The 22,340-nt window shown below is 45.0% G+C and overlaps 2 protein-coding genes across 2 annotated transcripts in view; one reads left to right on the forward strand and one right to left on the reverse strand.

Moving 5' to 3' along the window:
- The window catches only part of LOC120953892 (lachesin), a 33,285-nt gene extending 11,674 nt beyond the window's left edge, over positions 1-21,611 (forward strand). The window contains exon 2 of the mRNA XM_040374300.2: positions 19,865-21,611. Within this exon, the coding sequence (XP_040230234.2) occupies positions 19,865-20,430 (566 nt within the window). The 3' untranslated portion in view covers positions 20,431-21,611. The remainder of the gene's footprint in view (positions 1-19,864) is intronic.
- LOC120953897 (FAU ubiquitin-like and ribosomal protein S30) lies at positions 14,815-16,762 on the reverse strand. Its single transcript, XM_049608074.1, has one exon. The coding sequence runs from the start codon at positions 16,686-16,688 to the stop codon at positions 16,281-16,283; it is 408 nt and encodes a 135-aa protein (XP_049464031.1). The 5' UTR covers positions 16,689-16,762; the 3' UTR covers positions 14,815-16,280.
- Positions 21,612-22,340: the final 729 nt, after the last annotated feature.

Raw genomic sequence — 22,340 nt, forward strand, 5'->3', positions numbered from 1 at the left:
CGCCAGTTTCGCTTTACAAAAAGGATGGGCCAAGTGTGAACTTCGTGAATCCGGATTCCTTCTATAGCCCAAGGAAGAGGAAGATCTTAGCAAAACGGAGGGTTGCTGGTTCCTTCTCAAGTGCTCTACCCCGTTTCTTTGTGCCGTTCTTTTCCCGCGTGCAGTTCACACTCCTCCAGGGACGCACTCTTACGGGCAATTCCACATGTGTGAGACCTTTAATCCCTTCACACACAGAGAGAACTCTCTTGGCTTTTTCCAGCGCATTTTGGAGATTGGAAGCGGAAGTGAGTTGGATGAGCATCGACAACTGGTTGCAGTAGTGGCTGGTGGTATCTGTAACGGTGGTCACAATAAAAGTTTTATTAGGTTATCAAAATAGTTTTACTACCGTCGGCACTGTCTCTCTCCCTTTCTCCCTTCGCTACATCTAGATCATTGAGGTTGGTTCGGACATTGGCCATAAAAAACTAGGAAAGGGATATCATATGAACATAACGAACGAAGCTAGATTTTTACAGCACTCCAAGAGTCTATGGAGGGTAACCTCTCAAAAAAACCTCACACACAATTCCCTTTCTTCTGGTCCTCAGCATACTCAACAGCGTGCTGTGCTGGTCGGTCACATCCAATCCGTTATTCGGACGACTTCCGGCCGAGCGGAAAATTAGCTATTCATAACAATTAATAACAAGTTAGCGGTGTATGGGACTGGCTTACCGACCGATGCCGCGGCACACGGGCACAGGGCCAAAAGAATTGAGAAATGATTTGCTGAAGCTACTGACGGCTGGCTAAATGATCCTCCGTGAAGAGGAACTAGGGGAACTTCTGTGCCTGCTTTGATTGTTCACTGCAATAAACCGTCGCGTCAAGAGAAGCTGGAAAAAGGGGTGCTGAGCAGAGAACAGCGGGATCTAGCAGGCTGGTTCCCTCCTCTCCCTTTCACCTACCACGGGAAAGTACCCCTTTTTTATCACCCTTTCCTTTTTCTTCCTTTCCGCGATGCACACAACTGCATAATACAATGCGTAATCCACTCACGGGCTAGCAACGCTCACGCACAGCAGCAGCTTCCCTTTTTCACAGTAGTTGCCATAATGGATGATTGGATTCGCTACAGCAATAAAAAAAGGATTCTTCTATTCTCGTTACCCTTTGTGTGTGTTTTGCATAGTAGTGAGCTAATAAATTTGGTCCATAATGATGAAAATATGGCGACAACTTCAACAAGCATGTTGCGAAAACGGAGATCGTCGATCGCAAACAGATGGAAGATATGTGTGTATGTATTGGACAGACGGTTCCTATGCGACATTAGACACGCCCATTAGGATCGAAGGGGTAGGGTGAATGCAGAGAGGACCGTTGCGGCAACTGTTATTATTACTATTATTTGTCCAAACGTGTTCTTCATGCGATTGCGTGTTCAAAGCTCACATATGCCGATCAGGACGCGATCGACCCGAAATATGTTCCCCCTTTTTTGCGGAATTGTATAAATATTATTTTAGGATTGTATGCATCCGCCTCGGCAGTTACCCGACGACAATACCCGTCCTTAATGCCAGCTCTAAAGCGAGGATCGATTTTTTGGGGTATTTTTTAAAAGGAAACTGCCGACGCGTCGTAACGAAATTGGAAATTCCAGGTGAAGAAAACCCATTTCCGTGTGTTTTCGGAAGGTTTTTTTTTCTTTGGGCCTGGTCTCTGGTCGCACCGCACTGAACGTTATTTTTATTTGCCCAATCGTACCCATGATTTTCCCATTGCTCCGTTATCTATTTCGTCCTATTTGAGTTCGCTTTCCTACACTCTCGTGCGGACGATTATTATTATTCCCCGATTGCGGAATGTTTATTTTGCTGGCTTCTCGGTACGGGTTTCCTCTCTCTCTTTTTTGTTGTTGATATTTCCGTTATGACCCTGTACAACGAATGAAAAAAAAGAAAGGAAAATATACAGTAATGTAGCTAGAAATTGTGCATTCACAACGTCGTATGGCGTAGAAAAGGATCATTAGTTCAACTGCTACATCACTTACCTTCACCGCTGCACCGATTGTTGTAAGGGTAGGTACACACAGTGGCCAAATCAGCATGAAGTAGGCAAAAAAAATGGTTGCATCCGCCACGCACAATAGATAGTTAATTGGAAGTTGCACTTTGAAGAGGAGAGAGGACTCTCCCTTCCTTCCCTGCTCTTTTCACCCCGAGGACACCCCACCAGTGGCCGGCTAGTGAAGGATAAATTATCCATTTTTCATACCTCCACCCCTGTGTTCTAGGTGAATTAAGCGATGCAAAACCGCATTCGTCGTCCTGGCGTCACTGTCAATTGCTGTCATTGTTGCGCAGCGACCACATCAAAGGTGGCTGTTTGAATTTATAATTAAATAATTTATATTTTGTTCTTAGTAGGCTATGATAGCTTGTAATTTAGAGTATAAAAGGAGGAAATAGTTATAATAAATTAGTCTTACACCAGCATTTCAAGAGTGCGTTTCTCTATTTTGGTGTTAAGATTCTCCCGGGTGAAACCAGGGCGAACACGATTGCCTTCTCGACGGCGCTTTACGAAATCAGTAGCGGCGCTTCCACGGCATAGACCTCCCAATTTAATTTGGAAAAGAGGTAACTAGCCTGGTAGGCCAATACTGAAATTAGTTTGGTGAAATAGAGTTGGACCGTTGACGCTCCTGAAACCCTTTTGCCCGGGACGTTCTGTTCCGTGGCAGCAGACGGTTATCAAGCGCTCCAGAACGACCGAAACCTTCGCGGTCGGCTTGGCCGTCGGGCCCGGAACATTGGTGGCTCCAGAGAGGAACTCACGGAGAGTTCCATTACATCAATCTTGCTTGAAGCAAGCGAAGTAATCTCACGAACTCTATTTTACTGTTGAACGATATCGAATAAACCAACAACCCGCATATTTTTTCGAATAACGACGAGAGGAGGAATTTGTTTGCTGTCGAACATGGCGACAAGGAAGAAGTTTTTTGTAGAAAATAAGAATGGCGCATGCAGATTGTGCAATGAACCAGATCTGGCGGATAATATGGTTCAATGCGATGACTGTGACAGGTGGTTCCATTTGAATTGTGCGAAGCTGACTCGCGAACCGGGACCAGATGAACCATGGCTCTGCATCAAGTGTTCCTCGAGAAATGTTCCTGAACCATCATCGAAAACATCCGATACAGCCGAAAAATCGCTGATTCAGGAGCTAATAAATGTACTGAAGGGAATGACTACTAAGACTGAAGAAACAAAAATGACGGACGAGACCACGAACTCTGCGATACGGCGTGATACGCTAGTTCCATTACCCTATTTTGATGGCAAACCTAAGGAATGGCCTTTATTCAAGAAAACATTAGACGAGACAACTAAGGATGCAAAATTTTCGAATTTCGAGAATTTGCGAAGAATTCAACAATACGTGAAAGGAGAAGCAGAGCGAAGCATACGACCGCTGTTAATGGACCCAAAAAACGTTCCGGCTATCATCGAACGTTTGGATGAGACTTACGGTAGACCAGATCTTGTATACAAGGATTTGCTAAAGGACATTTTGAAAGTCCGAGTTAACAGGCATTCGCAGATTCCGGAACTTTCAGAATCCGTGGAAAATCTGGTAATTAATATGACTAATTTAAACCATGGCGAATATTTGAACGATCCGCGATTGGTTAACGAGATCGTTGAAAAACTGCCGATGGTATTCCAGTACCAATGGTCGGAATATAACCAAGAGAACGGCGACCAAATAGTCAATTTGAAAGATCTAAATGAATGGCTGAAACCTATTGCAAAAACCATCAGAAGAGTTGGAATACAAGATTCACGAAACCATCAACCGGGAGAACAACGTCATGCTGTACCTGCCCGAAACAACCGTCCAGAACCGAGAAATCAGATGATCGAACAACGCAATCCTGTTCAAAGGCAATGGAATCAACCTCATAATAATGAAAACAACGTGTCAAGAAATCCGATATTAAATCACCATCAATTGTGGCCTTGTACACAAAAACTGTATTATCAAGTTGTTCCAGTTATTTTAAGAAATGGATCGGAGAAAATAACGACCTTTGCCTTTTTGGACCCTGGATCATCTTTAACTCTGATGGAAGAAAATATGGCAGAGCAATTGAAATTGAAAGGTGTAAGAGACCCGTTAACAATGAAGTGGACAAATGACATCGAAAATACGGAGTCCAACAGCCAAAGAGTTCGCGTGACAATTTCGGGAAAAAATAATAAAGAATACGAACTGAACGATGTAAGGACGATACGAAATTTGGATTTACCAGTTCAAAGCCTAGATGTGGAACAAATGAAGGCAGAATATCCGTACTTGAGTAATATCGAGATGGACAGCTATCGAAATATTCGCCCTTCTATATTAATAGGTTTGAACCATAGTCATCTAATAGTACCGATAAATCGAAAAATGCGAAAAGCAGATGAGCCAATCGCTATTTACACGAAGCTGGGTTGGATAATTTTCGGTTTGGGCAAAGCAACCTATGACTGCGAATCTAGTCATCTGATGGTTCATAAAGGAGACGAGTGCATGGATGAGATGATGCGAAATTATTTTTCAACGGAAGATTTCGGAGTGAAGGCAACAAAGATGGTGAAATCTAGTGCAGAAGAAAGAGCGAATTCCATCATAGAAAAAACTTTGAAGAGAACGGGAGAGCGGTTTGAAATTGGTCTATTGTGGAAAAGTGACGATCCGAAATTTCCGAACAGCTATAACAACGCTTTAACGCGGTTGAAATGTATGGAGAAGCAATTAATTCGAAATCCTGCGTTGATGGAGTGGGCGAATAAAACGTTTGAGGAGTATGAAGCCAAAGGATATATCAGAAAATTAACGCCGGTTGAAGTTTCGAAGCATACGCCCAGGACATTTTATTTGCCACACTTCATCGTGGTTAATAAAAACAAGCCGGTTCCGAAGCCGCGTTTGGTTTTTGATGCAGCTGCAAAAATCAACAATGTGTCTTTAAACTCTCAGCTATTGGTCGGTCCAGATGAAATGGCTTCATTGTTCGGAGTCTTGATTCGCTTCCGTGAAGGACACATTTGTGTGGTAGGCGATATAAAAGAAATGTTTCATCAAGTGAAAATAAGGCCGGAGGATCAAGACTCACAAAGGATTTTGTGGAGAAAAGGAGATGCGAACAACCAGATTGAAACTTTTGTGATGCAAGTGATGACGTTTGGAGCAACATGTTCACCAGCTTGCGCTCAAGTGGTAAAAAATACAAACGCTAGAGAACACGAGAAAACGCATCCGTTAGCAGTAGAACCAATAATTCGTCAACATTACGTTGATGATTATTTGGACAGCTTCTTTTCGTTGGAAGATGCTGTCAATACTGTTCAACAAGTGATCGAAGTGCATCAGAACGGAGGTTTCCACATAAGGAATTTTATTACAAACAATAAGGATCTAATGAACAGTATTTCAGAAGAGCGTCGACAACAACGTCCTGAACCTTTATCAATAGATGAGAAGCAATCGAACGTGGAGAAAATCCTCGGTGTACAATGGGATACGGTTGCGGACAGTTTCGGCTATAAGGTGAACTTGAAAGGAATATCATCAGACATCGGAAATAATAAGAAGCCTACGAAACGAGAATTGTTAAGTGCGGTCATGAGAACATATGATCCACTTGGGCTGATCAGTTATCTAACAATACATGGACGGATCCTGATGCAAGCTGTACACGTTTCTTCAAACGATTGGGATACTGAAATTTCCAATTCGCTGTACGAGCAATGGAGAGAATGGATAACCATGGTCGAAGGTGCAAAGGATCTACAAATTCCTAGGCCATTACTAATCAATAATCAAGGACCGCTGGAGATACATACATTTGTCGATGCATCAGATCAGGCATTTGCGGCATGTGTATATCTTCGATCCTGCTTCAAAGAACATTACGTGGTACGACTGATCTCTGGAAAAGCTCGTGTGGCACCAATACGAACACTATCGATACCTCGGATGGAGCTGCAAGCGGCTGTGTTGGGTATTCGTCTAACTGAAGCAATAGCAAAGGAATTACGTCTGCAGATTCAGAAAACAACGTACTGGAGTGATTCACAAACGGTTTTGTCGTGGATAAATAATCAACACCGAAAATATCATTCGTTTGTGGCCCATCGAATCAGTGAAATTTTGGAGGTATCAAGTGCCAACCAATGGCGATGGGTTCCATCAAAAGAAAATCCCGCTGATATTGCTACTAAGATAATCAAAGATACGCGACTTTGGTTCAATGGACCCGATTTTCTCGTAGAGAAGGAGCAGTTTTGGCCGAAAAAAGAAAAGATCGTTGAGACGGATGAAGAAAAGAAATTTGTAGCCATGCATCAAATCGTCGATTTGATTCCGGAAAACAACTATTCATCATGGAGTAAATTGTTGAAACATACAACCATTTTGAAGAAATTCGTCGATTTTTTGAAAGATCGGGAGAAATTTTCGAAAAAAATTGATCCTGAGGATGTCGATGTCGCAAGAAGGGCTTTGATACGCAAAGCTCAAATCGAAGGATTTCCGGATGAATATCACGCTCTTTGTAAAGGAAAAGTAGTAGAGAAACAGAGTCCAATACATAAGCTAATGCCGTTTTTGGACGAACATAAAATACTACGATCCAGAAGTCGCTTAGAAAACATTGCTGCTATTTCCATGACAACAAGATTACCGATATTATTGCCTCAGAAACCTCGCATAGTAAAGCTGTTAGTACGAAACTTTCATGAGCAATACCTTCATCAAGCAGACAACGTAGTAATAGGAGCTTTGCGGCAGATCTATTGGATAATCAATCTTCGAGTAGTACTAAAAAATGTGAAAGCATGCTGCCAAACGTGTATATTGAAAAATGCTACACCGAAAGAACCGTTGATGGCACCTCTACCGCATTTTCGAGCACATCCATATGTACCACCATTCACTCATACTGGAGTGGACTATTTTGGACCGATAGAAGTTGCAGTGAAGCGATCCGTGGAAAAGCGATGGGGAGCGTTATTTACATGCATGTCAACACGAGCGATTCATCTCGAACTTGCTGAAAAACTCGACACAGATAGTTTTCTGGTATGTTTGAAAAATTTCCAACATCGCAGAGGAAAAGTCCAGCACCTCTACAGCGATAACGGAACAAATTTTGTTGGAGCTGAGAAGGAACTTCAACAATTAGTAAATGAAATTGATCATCGTATGGGACAAGAAGCAGCGTTGAAATTCGACATCAAGTGGACTTTCAATCCACCTGCAGCTCCACACTTTGGCGGATCTTGGGAGCGTTTGATACAAACCGTAAAAAAGGCGTTGCGGCATCTCTTCTATCAATGGAACGAAAGAAAACCTACTCCGGAAACACTACGGGCAACGCTGATACAAATAGAGTCAATGGTAAATTCAAGACCATTGACAGATATACCAGTTAGCTGCGAAGACGACGAAATTTTAACACCTTATCATTTTTTGATCGGAAGAAGCTTCGAGTGTGCACCTCCAGAAATATCTGAGACCAATCCTGTAGATAGGAAACAATGGAAACTTGTTCAGCATCACGCCAAGATCTATTGGGATAGATGGAAAAAAGAATATCTACCAACGCTTATCAAACGAAACAAATGGACGACCCGAATAGAACCGTTGAAGGAAGGGGATATAGTTGTATTAGTGGATGAAAATGGATTGCCAGGAAAATGGATGAAAGGGCGAGTAGTGCAAGTAAATCTAGCAAAAGATAATCAAGTACGATCAGTAGAGGTTAAAATAGGAAATATTATTATAAAACGACCGGCGGTAAAGGTAGCAGTAGTAGATGTCGAGCAAAAAGAACATCTTTTGAAGCATTCTAGCCATCATCTTAAACGGAATCTTATTGATGCTACGAGCGAAAATACTTCGAATGCTAAAATACTTCGTCCCTCATAACTCTTGACTGGCTGCGCTTATTTATTGTAAATAGGATTATTTACGGGTCGGAGAATGTTGCGCAGCGACCACATCAAAGGTGGCTGTTTGAATTTATAATTAAATAATTTATATTTTGTTCTTAGTAGGCTATGATAGCTTGTAATTTAGAGTATAAAAGGAGGAAATAGTTATAATAAATTAGTCTTACACCAGCATTTCAAGAGTGCGTTTCTCTATTTTGGTGTTAAGATTCTCCCGGGTGAAACCAGGGCGAACACGATTGCCTTCTCGACGGCGCTTTACGAAATCAGTAGCGGCGCTTCCACGGCATAGACCTCCCAATTTAATTTGGAAAAGAGGTAACTAGCCTGGTAGGCCAATACTGAAATTAGTTTGGTGAAATAGAGTTGGACCGTTGACGCTCCTGAAACCCTTTTGCCCGGGACGTTCTGTTCCGTGGCAGCAGACGGTTATCAAGCGCTCCAGAACGACCGAAACCTTCGCGGTCGGCTTGGCCGTCGGGCCCGGAACAGTCATAAACATCGTCATGGCCCTTGGGCACCACTTTTTTTCTACCGCAGGGGTCGCAAAAATCAACCAAACGCAACGGCAGTAACGGATAGCGAGGGGCAATATTTCGATCAAAATCGGTGCATTTTTTGTGGTAATACTGCAAAGGACATTTGAAAGAAGGTCCTGTTTATGTTCTACTCACACACACTTTCTCCCCCTCCGGCTTGTTACTTGTTAGGAAAATATGAAACCAATCCAAATAAACCCGAAATTCAAATGTGTGCTGCTTTATGTTGTGTGTAATCGTTTTATGGTCAGACAGACAGGGAGAAAATAAAACAACACAAATGTTGGAACTCCTCCGTTTTCGTCCTCCTCCTCGTCGGCCTTGTAATAACAATATCGGTGACCGTGACCGTCGTTGAGCGGTCCTGGAAGTTTATGGACTTTTGGGCTGGATGGAAGTAGAAAGTGTGTATAAATTTTCGTTCCCGAATGTTGTGTTTTTTTGGCGGGGGATGGAGAATAGATCAACATATATTGCCCTTGCCGTACAATATTTCAGAAAGGTTTATTATCATTTTGGTGCCTTTTTTGCCATTTTATGACAGCCACACACGAGGACGAGACGATGTCGAAAAGGAGGCTCTGAGTGTGTATCCAGCCAGTCAGGCAAATAGTCCCAAGTTTACATAGAGTGTAGAGTGTGGAAGGTCTGTCCAGAGAGTCGAATTGATTGGATTTCCGACTTAGTAGTACACGTTCTACGGATAAACTAACAAAAACCCTGATTGAAGGACCTCGCGCAGCCAACTCCTTCACTGTAGTGTGGTGGCTTACCTGTCGTCCTGAAAGGAAAGAGAAATAATGATGGCAAATGACTGATGTGGACTGCGTCTTCTTAAAGAAAAGGAAAAAAAAATGCACTCACCGGGAAAAGTAATGGCGACATCCGGACTAGACACGCTTTTAACCGTACGATTTGCCACGCAGACGCGTAACCAACCGTGCTGCGGTTTGTTAGTTTGCCCGCGTGTATGGGTGTGAGTTTTTTTGCTTCCCTTTTTGAGGTTAGTTTATGTCTCTCGCCCTCCACCAACAACACGGCACGCTAGGATCGGCAGGGAGCAAAGTCCGCCACCGCCAACTCTGATCGATGGTCCTGGAAGGTAGAATTTGACGCGTGGAAGAAAACATTTCATGCTCAAGTGAACCCTAGACACGCAACATTTCCTTCCCTTTTTCCAGGGAAGATATGATAATTTCCACCGACAAATTTGAAGCTAAAGCGACCGGATAGACAGGACATTCACTATCAAAAGTTCATCCAACCTGTGTGTGCGTGGGGTTCAAATATCCACACCCTGTTTTGTCCAGAAACAACAGCAAAAAAACATCCTGGTGACGCTGTGCGTGGTGATGGTGGTGGTGGTAATGGATAAATGGTGCGACTTTAATGTACCGTTGGGTGTCAAAACCCCATTTCCTGCTGGTGCTGCTGTCGTTGCTGCTCTGGAAAACAGTTTAGATACTTTCTAATTAGCGGCGGTGAACAGCAGAGCGTGTTAACTTGTTTTTTTGGGACCCGAAAAACCCTATTTCGGGTAGGGAAAGTGTTGCTTCGAATTGATAACGAGCGAGACGAACACCGAGGAGACAGCGACGGTTTCGTGCGTATCCTTACCGGGCAGGATAATATGAAATGAAAACAACGCGTTAACATGCCTTTTTTGTCACTTAAAAAGGGTTTTAGTTTGATTAAACAAAACAAAACTTTGCTTAATTAGTTGTTGTACCGTTTTAGGGAATTTTTGGGGACAGTTCGAAAATAACCTTTGGGTGGGGGAAACAATATGCACTCAACTCGTATCGAGATGCGCATCCTTCCCCCCTTCATAACGGCAATGAAATAAATCAATTAACATGGTTGTGACACATTGTCTTCTGGGTGGGCCCCAAACATGGTACCACCAGAGAGAAAGAGACGTGTTGCTAAGGACTGGCCCCTTAGGGCGTTCTGACCATGAAAACTCGTGGCGTACGATTTATTCATTCCCTATCTGCTCCCTTGGGGGAAATGAAGAAAATTTCCGGAGTGCCGTCGTTTTGCTCTGTTGTGTCGAGAAGGGAGCTTGCTTTTAGTGCGAGACCGTTTTAGAGCGAGATTAACTTCGGTTGGCTAATCGGTCGTAAACGCAACGAGATAAATGAATTAGTGACACTCGCTTTGATTCATTTTCCTAATGCAAACACGTGCTTCTTGTGGGAGGGGAGAAGGAAGGCAAGATAAAATGTACACTACGGGGATTAATAAAATAATATGGCTTGTATGAATTATTACAAAACCAAACACTAAAATAGAAGTGGTGTCGTTGTACAATCAATATTTTGCACCATTTCTTGTCTCTATCCTGGGTCTTCTGGGTATAGTAAAAAGCACCCCACCGCCGGTAATAGACGTTCGTGTCTGACTCGATCGATGAAATCTTTTCCTGGAAATGTCGCAAAAAAAATGCCGGGACGCCCGCGCAGAAAATGAATAAATCATTCGTCCGTTACAACAAAAAAAGGAAACTTACAGCGAGGGAGTGCGAAGGTAGTTATTACTCGTGTTTGAAGTTTTACCACCATATTGTTATGAATATTTTATATGTCCTTTCGGGACAGCGTGTATATACATGACCAGCAGCAGCAGACCGCTGCTCTTTATGCACTATCATTGCAATTAACGTTTCGATTATCGAGCGTCTGCAATCTGTATTGTCTGGACAGTGTGCAGTGCCATCGGGAGAAGAATGTCTCAATTTTCATGCGCTCTACTAATGCTTACTCATTTAATTCCCTTTTTCCATATTAAAGGAAGGAAGGAAGAACTATTTCCTTTTAGAGGGGGGAACCTTTGTTTAATCGTCGTCGTCGCCGTGGCGTCATCTTCACAAAAATGGAATCTAAAAAAAAAGGGAAAATCAATATTCTTTGCTAGCTTTGGAACAAGGAAGAAGCCGACTACTATCCGTGGCAATATGACATTTTTTTCCATCCGTGCTTCTTTGTCTACGTTGTAAGATGCGTGTTAGATGAAGCACTCTCTCACACCCACACCTACATTCCACGTTGGGCGGCCTCCCTTTTCTCTAATTGAATTCTGGACAGCATGATAAAGTGCAGAATTGTCCTACCAATCCCCCTCAATGCGCTACTCCACCCCACCACCACCTTCTCCACACTATGATAATTGTAATTAATTAAAATTTCATTGCTTCGGTTCAAAAGCCCCGCACATCGAAGGACCGGGAGGGGGAGTTGGGAGCGTTGCGATGAGGTCAGTTGAAAATTGCACTTGCAACAAACTCGCGCACTGCTACTGGGGTGTTCCCCGTTTTGGCTTGTCCCGTGAGTGGGCGTTTTCCGTGGTAGGGCGAACTCCTCTCCCTCCCCATACCAAAAAACAACCAGTACCACCCGGCGGCAACATAATCCCATCAAAGAACCGGCGCCAGCTGGTGAACGAACCGGCAACCGGCTAAATGGAAATGTGTATGTGTGTGTGTTTACCTTTTTTGCCCCAACGATCACAAAAAAGGGAGCATAAAGGGGTTGTAGGGAAGCGAGGAGCCTAGCCAAAGGGGATGGCTAACATGACAAAACTGCACCTGCTACTTTTACTGCAAATAAAAGCAGCAATACTCTACCTACTGCCAGAGGCAGAGCGTGCGTGCGCGATATCCTTTTTTATGAACAGAACACACAAAAAAAAGAACCTCCCTCAACCTCGGTGAGTAATTTCCGCGCGCGCGTTTCCTTTTTCGCTTTTGCATTGTCTCGGTGCTGAAACGGTATGATATCGTTTCTCCTTTCGTTCGCGTTTCGCTCGTGTTCTTGATTTCATTTCCGGTGCATGATTTGACTCCTCCGCACCATCCCCCCGAGTCGAGTGCACGACGAAAAAGGACGAACAATTTATGTCCCGCAACATAAAGGGCTGAAAAAAAGAAAAGAAATCAAGCGTAAATATTCGGTCGATTGGTTATAATTTTTATCTGTGCGCAAGGGTTAGGGAGTAGTAGTAGCAGCAGCTTGGTTTGTTTGTGGTTTTGTGAGGGTTGGACATTTAACAAAAACATAAACGTTATATTTTTCCATTAAGCAATAAAGTATAAAATTTAATACCCCACTATGTATCGTAAATCGTAACCAGTAAGTGTCAAATGACTCCGTTCAGAGGTCGTTCAGGTTCCAGGCGAGCTGTTAAGCGATAGTAATCTGTTTCCCCCCCCCGGCAGACGTTTGGGAATGGTTATTTGATCGAATGATTTTGTCTGTTTGCATCGTTTTAGGTGTGTATGACCGTTAACGTATCGAACGCGCGGAGTGGTAATGCAATCCCTGATCCATGTACAAACAGTATTTGAGTTTCCATTTGGATTTTCATCAAAACCGTTTCTACCGACCCAACCCGTATATATACACGAACCAACCCTGGCCAACGGAAGTCACAAGCCCCCGCCGTTGGTACCAATCCGAAGTGGCAATGTTGACACACGGTGGTGGCGCACGCTTTGCATTTCTTTTTCCCCGTTTGTTGGGGGATGGTTTGTCCCTCTAGGTGTAGGACGCATTGTGCGACATATGCTGGTGGTTTGTAGCACCGTTTTTTTGTTGTTGTCAACCCGGTATCCCGGTTGCAAGGCGCGAAAAACTCATCCCCCGCCTGAACACAACGTGTGTGTTTGGTCATTGGGACGGGCGGACAAACGGGAGAGAGAAACGCGCGTTCGGCTGCCTTCATCATCCCGGGGCATGTGCCCGAGTGAAATCGAACGAGGGATATACGGGAATTGACAACGACAAAACGGCGCTGTGCGCTTGTCCTTGCTACTTCACACACACACAGCGGTGGTAAAGTAGCGACTGTCAGGACAGCTAATTTATGAGCGAACACACGCTTTCAAAAACCTACCCAAAACAGCCCGAGATTTCCAACCCCGGGAGTAATGTGATTTCAATGACACACGGGCCAGGATTTACCTTTCCCTTTTCACAGAGGAGAGTGTGATGTGTCGCCCGGTTAAAAGTCGTTAAAATTGTCAAACTACTGCCGTGTTTGGGCATTGTCCTTGCCCTTGTACACGTCGTCCGTGCATGAGGTTATGTTTCGTGGGATGTGAGATACCAATCGAACCTCCTTTCCCTTTCGAACCCCGGGGACGACGTTGAGCGTAAATGGAGAAAGGTACAAGAGAAACGTCGAATATGCTTTCGCACGTTTCCGGTGCTCGTGTGTGTAGTGTGTGTGCCGGCGAGAAAGGTATGGGGTTGCAGATGCAGAATCGAGACGAGGAGAGTCAATCGGTGACACAATCCTTTGCAATACCGAGGGCACTGCATAGCGCGCTCTCCTAACTGGTGATGTGTCCTTTCACTCCGCCCTTCCGGTTAGGGCATTAGCTCGTTCGGAAGGGAGGACGATGGAGGAGATGTAAGGGTGTGGCTTCCGGTGTGCATGTTGCCATTAGCTTATCAATCAGGAAAGTGCGAGCTCTTGTCGAGGTTTTTAGAGGGGTTTTTTTCTACCGATGTGTCCTTTTTTGCTTCCGGGCGTTTTGAAGGAGAACTCCAATGAAGGGATTGCGATCTGTTGGTAAAAAAAGAAAACATTTTAAAAAATGAACAGAGACCAAATAATGAAGACAAATACTAACGTATCATACTACCTCTGTTTCAATGCAAATTTTCACTTGCGAAACGTTCCATTCTTCCGTATCACCATCGACCTCCATACATGCCATTTCCGGTTATTTTGCTCGGTGAACTAAAAATCGTACACTCTAGATAAAGTGCGCTTTACAAACAAAAGTGCACCGTCACCACACACACACACACAACAGTGTATCTAGGTTCCCATTTCCTGACAGCCATGGTGCCTGAAGTGCCAGGGAGTGTGAGCGCATCCATGCGCATCCGAAAAATGCACCACCAATGCACCAACCAGTGGAAATGGTGGAAACAGTTGGTGACAAAATAATCTTTAAATAATTAGCTGACGCGTTTTACTAACGGTTCTAGCCCACCATTGGAAGTGTGCCTGCACTCGGCTTGCATACGCACAAATGCTGCTAATGAGCAATGCATTTGTCTGCCCAACCCCGGGCGAAACGGAAGAGACCCCAGGAGACCCGTGTCACCACACCAGGCACACACACCACAGCTGACAGAGCGTGTTTGAAGGCAGACAATGAAGCGACAAATTGAGTTTCACATTCTGATGCTATTTAGGACTTAACGAGATATTGGTGTTGGTGTTCCGGATTTGGACCAGTAATAGGTTCTCTCTTTTCGCTAGCTTTCTGGTTCCATAGAGCGCCCATCTGGTGGAGCTGGGGTACGAAAAGAATCGTACGTTGCAGCTTTATTTGCAACTTCAAACGAATAAAAACTGTAATCGTTGAGGCCGCACCCACCAGCAGCAGCATTGCCATCGGCCACCAATTAACTGTTACTTTGGCTGGATGAAAGCGAAACTCGCAACTGCAACAGCTGCTACTGCCTGCCTGCCAATTCCCTAATCGAGTTCGTTAATTCCACCATCGAAACCTATCATTACACATCCACACTCTGCTTCCAGTGTGCTGTATGGCGCTCGCATGTTATGACAGGCCCACATTTAAAGCCCCGAGAGGATCGACACTGATGTTGTGCGCACAAAAACCCTGAATTCTAGAACTCCGCCCTTAATAAGAGTTGGCAAAAAAGTGATACATACCCGAATCCGGGTGTGTTCGACTTTTCTAAGTACCGTATTGCTATTGGAGTGTGTATAATCGCATACGTTCAGTTCGATTGTTGAAAGAACCTTTCTATGTGGACCTTAAAAAATACAGAAAGAACAGATGAAAGCGAATGCATCTCTCGAACGCCATAGTTTGTTAAAAAGGAAACAATAGAAAACTTACTTCACCGACCCTCTTGTGCTTGTTTCGCTCCAGCAAATCCTTAATAAAGCAAAAAACTTTCACTATCCGGCTGTGCATCGTAAGCCGGCCGGCTGGAAAGAGGTAGCGTTATAAGTGGATTAAATCCCAGACACCACCAGAGGCCGACGATGGTCCCGAAGGCTCCGTCCTATGCACCATATCCAGACCATGGCTCGACAGATAGGGATGATTCGGACGGGGTAAGAGAAAGGATCGCATCCTTTTTGGACAGATAATTGTCACACAGGGCGCGCCGCCGCCGCCGCCGCCGAATGCAGTTGTGATGCTCATCCGTCACGAACCGTATTAGTGCGCACGATGGCACAATCCGCTTACCGCTGGCAATATCTCACCAGACCACGCGAGCCCCCGTACCAGTCACGTTGGATGGCGGCTGTTGACAAAACAATGCGGAAAAGCAACGCTTCGCTAAGTTCCAGCTGTCACACAACTTCCGCTTCGGAAATCAAACACAATACTACTACTGCTGGCATGGGTTCGGGAGATGGTGAAGGGATCGTGGACTACTTGATTGCTGCCCGACTTGGTGACGGTTGCTGGGGGATGTTCGCTAGCAGTGCGATAGTTCCACTTCACCTACGAATCTGCATTCGGGAACTGGACTGTGTCTGCTGTGATCACGCATATTCCGAGACAATAATGAGCTAAAGCCGACACTTACCTGTGAACCGTAACCTGCGTCCCTTCGCTTAATGACACTACTAACAACTCCTCTGTTACTTTCAGCAATTCAAATCATTTTATTGGCTCTTGAAAACGGCATACCCTTTACAGATGAGATAAACGTTAGGTCTTCGTCGCCATTCTTCTTCAACCCTGAGCTGTCTGAGAATTAGGTCCTCGGCGACGCTGCTGCTTGGCGGTGGTCGTCTTCTGCGTGAAGCGCTTGTTGAACTGCAGACGACGCTTGGCGCGTCCCGTTTTGCGCTTCGGCTTGTCCTTCTTCTCCACTTTCGGCGTTTGGCCCTTAACCTTGCCGGCACGGGCTAACGAACCGTGCACCTTGCCGCCCGGGAGGCTCACCATATACTCTACTTGTGTGGACGGTGCAAACTGACCCAGGAGCGTAGTGCCGGGAACGTACCTTCCTTCGTACCATATCGAGATACGGTGAAATTCTTCGCCAAATATTTGCTTTATCAAATCGTTGATAGTTTCGGTTTTCTTCAGCTGTATGGCGGCTAGCCGTGCTTGTATCATTAAATCAAATTCATCCATCTTGGGATTTAATTTACGGAAAGAGATCACTTCGGAGTTTGGCTCGTTACGCCTGCTGTGTTACTTCAACTTTGTTCTCGTCACTTTCTGCAGTTTGACAGTTGCGTTTTTGTTCGCTTCGCAATTGAGCTGACAGTTGTCAACAAAAAAAAAAAAACGATTCCGTTCATTCTGTTATCGATGAGCTGTGCTTGCAGAGAAGTTGGTCGATTTTCGTGTGATTCGCTACCAAAAAAGATTAGTCAACACGAGAGGAAACATTCTGCGTAGTCCTTGAGATAAGTGGATTATATCACCCGACCCATCCAGTTTGGCTTTCCCTACTTTCCCTGCTTTCCCATGGAGAGGTGCACCAGTTCCTGGTGCGAAAAGGGACGGGATAAGCCGCCAGGGAACCGTCCACCGTCGGTTCAGAAGATCATTTGTATTGTGTGTTGTCGGGTGCATTTGGTAGCGCATCCCCAGGCAAGCGCTCACAATCGTATTGCCAAACGATGCTCTTCCACCCATCATCGGTGGCGGTGTCGGATCCGGTCATTGAAGTTTATCGTTTTTCTGCCCCTCCGACACACGTGGTAGAGATGCACACAACAAAACAATAAAAAGAAAATGTTCGTTTGTAGAGAACTGCTGCGCGCTTCTGCATAGGTTTGTATCATTGAACAAAGCCCGCAGGTCCGATTTTGATGAAGTAGGATAATAACATTTACCTCCCCTTTTTCATACAGGGCACTGAAACGGAGTCGCCGTCACACCACCACTACCACCACCAGCACAATACCCTAGTTAGGAATGCCTGCCGGGTGCCGGGAGGTGCCGGTTTTATGGGTGACAATTTTCAAACCCAACTAATTGTAACAACGGACGAGGAAACCACTCGAAAACCAAACCAACCGAAAAAATGAAGCGAAAGGTGACAAGAACAAAGACAAACGAGTGTACTCGAGAACGCGCACCACGAGGATTAATTTCTCCGCGGCATTGTATGGTGGTTGCTCCCGGTCGGTGTCAGGAACGCGCCCCCTCTCCCATCGGGGTCCTATTTCCCGGCCCTTAATCCGTCGAAACGCGGCTGTTGTGCAATACTGAGCGATTCATTGACATGCAGGAACTGTCCGTTGAAATGCGTTTCTCGGTGAACAGATCGGGGCCATTCCTTCGTTTCGATTGCTCAGTGTGCATACTTGATCAGTGGTTGCTGTCCGCGGCGTCCTCGTTGTCACACGGGCGGTGCGATGATGCGTAGACAAACAAAAACGCCCCGCGCATGTCAGCTGGTGGTGGTTGTGTGACTAGTAGAACCGTTGGAACATGGGCATAACAATGATCGGGCTTTCATCAAGACTCGTTCGAGTGTTTTTTTTTTATGGCACACGTTAAAAATCAATAATCCCCGCTCAAAGGGGCTGATTTAAGCGAGAACGAGCGAGAAATGCTAATTCTCCATCGGCTTCTAGTTCAAACACACAGTCTCCTGCCAAACCAAACCTCTCCTCGTTAAACTGCACTGTCAAGCAAACATTTACTTCGCAATTGACAAAAAATGAAACGGCTCAGTTTAACATTACACCCATCTCAGCATCTCTCTCTGGTAGATCTTGTGTAATATGGCCGCATCGGTATCCGCTCGCAGCCATAATCCGCCGGTGTTGAATGACACAAATCCGTTACCCGAAACTCGAGTTTTGCTCGATAGCGATATCTTAAGCGGTCGAAAGTAATCAAACCGTTTTGGCGCTCTCAGCATGCTTTGCTCTCGTACAAAGCTGTTGTACAATTTGTACCATTTTCCCGGCTGTGCCAGTGTGTTGCGTTTTGAAGTGCAGCGTGTGTTCTGTTTAATTTCTCGCGATCAATTTTATAGCCAGTGGAGTAAATGTTTTATGACTCAAGTGTGTGTGTGTGTGTGTGTGTGTGTGTGTGTGTGTGTGTGTGCGTGTCGTTCCACTTGACACTTGACACACAGCCTAATTAATTATGGATATTAGGGAGCTAATTAAAAAACGCGACCAACATAGTATCGTAGTTTATGATGCAGCATATTATAACTGAAGAGCCAGAGCCTAAATTAATTTGGCTTCCAACACCAACAGCATCAAACAGTCTTTAAACAAAAACTGTTTAAAATTCCAGAACGGGATTTGTGCATGAAAACTCACCCATCATGGAGAGTATTTTATGCATATTGGACGTTGCTGCTGGTGGTAACCCAAAACGGGGACAACACTTACTGCCCGGCTGCATTCGTTTCGGCCTGTTAAGTTCGGTGACATCTTCGGTGATGCGTAAACAATCCACCGGGAGACAGCAGGCATGGAACAGGAAATGAAGTCCTTACCTGAGGACATTCGATTAGTACGTGAACGGCGAGGGGTGCAGTGGTCAGTATGGAAGGTGACAGTGACAAATAATGTTAATTTGTATCCCTTTCTTTTTGGGGTGTGTGTGTCGATCCCAGCAGGCGCTGAATCGGAAGAATTTCATGAGCTTCAACGCACAGACCCACGTGGCTTAGGTGCGTAAATGCGAGTGAAGGGGACCGCACGTGGGGGACACAGTTGTCGCACGCGGCGCGGGTCTGTCTGCTGTATGGTAACTGCTGTTTTTTTAAAGAGATATCATTTCCTTTGCACTAATTTCCTATTCATAACTGCCTGCCCCGAAATGGTGAAGGTTGTGGAGAGCACATGTGGACAGCAGCAAATTATCGAAGTGGTGGCTTGGTTGCGTGTTCACTGACCCGCGACAAACATCATCTCTCATTGCGTTTTCGGGTAGGCTTTCGGGGACAGGTTACAGTACTTGCTGTGGGGTGGTCAGCAAAGCGCGAAGGGATCAAGGTACAACAGATTGCACGGGATCTCGTTGCATGTTGCCGCGCCGCGGCCATACACATTCCGAGGGCACGCATCACACACACATACCGGAAGCCATTCTTCTTCGGAAGCTAGTAGAGTGTACCTGAGGGGAAGAAAGCGAAATCCCCCAAAAAAGAATCAAATTATGGTGCGGGCGGCAGCGGGTGCTGTTAGAGTTAAACAGTTGCTGTAAATTAATTAAATTTTTATTTTATTAGTTCGCTCATAAACCGCGTAAACCAAGCGAAGGGCATTCATATAAATTGTATATTCATCTCTTCCCTCTCTCTCTCTCTCTCTCTCTCCTCTTTCACGCAGGTGGTGCAACATACTCGGGCAATGTACTAAACATCCACTCGGTGCACAAGGAGGACCGCGGCACCTACTACTGCGTGGCGGACAACGGTGTCAGCCGGGGCGACAGGCGTAACGTGAACCTGGAGGTGGAGTTTGCGCCGGTCGTGACCGTGCCGAGACCGCGCGTCGAGCAGGCCCTGCAGTACGATATGGATCTGGAGTGCCACATCGAGGCGTACCCGCCGCCGGCCATCCGCTGGCTGAAGGATAGCGTGCAGCTGTCCAGCAACCAGCACTACCAGCTGTCCCAGTTTGCGACCGCGGACGAGTTCACCGACTCGACGCTGCGCGTCATCACGGCCGAGAAGCGCCAGTACGGCGAGTACATCTGCCAGGCGACGAACAAGCTGGGCGATGCGGAGGGCCGCGTCGAGTTTACCGAGTCCGTCATTCCCGTGTGCCCGCCGGCCTGTGGGCAGGCACGCTACGGCGGCGGCGCTAGTGCGATTTCCGTCTCGAGCGTCCTGATGGCGGTGGCCACCGTGCTGACGATGGTGGCGATTGCGCAGTACGTGAAGCGAGCATAAGCCACACATTCAGCCGCCGCATTCCAGGAAGAAAAATGAAACACCGAAGTCGAACCAAAACAGAGGAAAGGGACAGAGCAAGAAGCAGAAGCATCACAATCAGGAAAATGTCTTCAATCACCACACCGTTTTGTCGATGCATCAATATTTGATGGAAGGACGATAGCCTCAGGACGACCGATCACTGATCACCGATCATTCAACTGATCGGGGGATGAAATGGAACCAAATCCGGGTCATAAAAGCGTCATATCGAACAACACATCTCTCTTTCTGTAGCACGTTGAGCCAGATTTAGCACATCCAGCAGCACAATCATTCATATACATCCTCAAAAGCAGATCGTAAAAGTGAGCGTAAATAGGGTTTACACTTTTTTGAAGGTTGAGTTTTAGGTCTTTTGACGAATGACGACACCAATTACTACCTAAAATAGTGCCTGAAAGGAAACTTTTTCGAACAATCTTTGTCACTTTGGCCGGGGACCACACATTCTCAAACACATATCGGAACCGGAACAGTACACGGACACGGAGGCGAAGAGTAGGAAGATAAAATAGCAACTTTTCTTTGGAAAATCGGAACTTTGATCCAGACGAATGTTTGAGATAGCATGTAAGCAAACAAAAAAGAGGAAAGTGTGTAGGCAAATCGTGCAAAACCTTTTTTTTAAATCTATATGCTTTAGAGCATATTGTATTTTGTAAGAGAAGTGGATTCGTATACAGTAAAAATACCCACACACACACCAATACATAATTGATTCCCTCCAAGGTATCTGTGAAGATGAGATAGCTCTTGTAGGTGTAGGAACGGGAAGAGAAATGATTGGCTTTTCCCAATATCGGTGGCGCTTGGTTTAAGCGACAATATCGAATGATGGGGAAGTCGATAAGAAGCAGTCGTAAAGCTTTCTTTTTCGAATCGAGTATAATGTGAACAATAATGCTGGAAGAGAGATAAATGGTTTTATAGGGTGGATGCAGATAGAAGAAAAGCATTCAACAATCGAAAACAAATAATAGAGGCAAGAAAAGTGCTGTAGCTTTTAGTATCATCGCGCTTGTGTATCGTGAACGTTTTCCCCCCAGAAATTACCTCTATACTATCTTCTAAAAAACACACAAAAAAGAAGCAAAATGAGCGGCGCCCTTCCCTAAATTAGCAAAAAAAAAAACAACAAGACCGATGCAAAAGTGCTATATTCTATATACATACAAAACATTTGCTAGCGCGTGTTTATCCGTAATTTAGTAGTGAGCTGAGAGAGTGAGTGAGCAAAAGGCCTGGCAAAACACGATTTGTGCGCGTGAGAAGAAAGGGTGCGCAAAGCGCTAAAAGACAAACGCTTAAGCAAATGGTTTTGTTCCGCTTGTCCGCAGCAGCAGCAGCAGCAGCATTTTTAGTAGTTTTTTTTCTTCTCTTTTTCGCTATAGTAGTAGTATCGAAGAATATCTTCGCGAAAACCGGCGTGCGCGAAAGAGGGTAGCAATAACGAACGAACGAACGGAGGAGGAGGATGGGAGGGGCTGGGCGAGAAAACGATGTAATATGAATGTAATGCGTGGAAAGCAAACGATTAACGAAGAACACAAATAAATGCGTTTTAAGTTAGATTTTAATAATAAAAAGCGGTAGAGTTTGTGTATTTGTTAATAGGCGTAAGTGGAAAGAACGAGTGGTAAAGGCGTTTATAATATCCCGCAGCAACAAATTACCCCCTGTTTAGCGGAGACACGAACCGACGTTGATGTTGAAGCGTTTGTATTGCGAAGACACGAACCACGATTTCGCTCTCTGCACGGTGGGTGCTCTGCATGTAGCACAAAGGTAAAGTAATATTTATTTAAATGCAGTTTTTTAGTCCTTTAATTTCTGAAATCTATTATATTATATAACTTTGAAATGGA

The sequence above is a fragment of the Anopheles coluzzii genome, chromosome 2 (assembly GCF_943734685.1).
Source record: "Anopheles coluzzii chromosome 2, AcolN3, whole genome shotgun sequence".
Lineage (NCBI taxonomy): Eukaryota > Metazoa > Arthropoda > Insecta > Diptera > Culicidae > Anopheles > Anopheles coluzzii.

Bases quoted from the DNA above. Each gene is read 5' to 3' on its own strand.
- LOC120953897 (XM_049608074.1), bottom strand. From the start codon at position 16,688: ATGGATGAATTTGATTTAATGATACAAGCACGGCTAGCCGCCATACAG.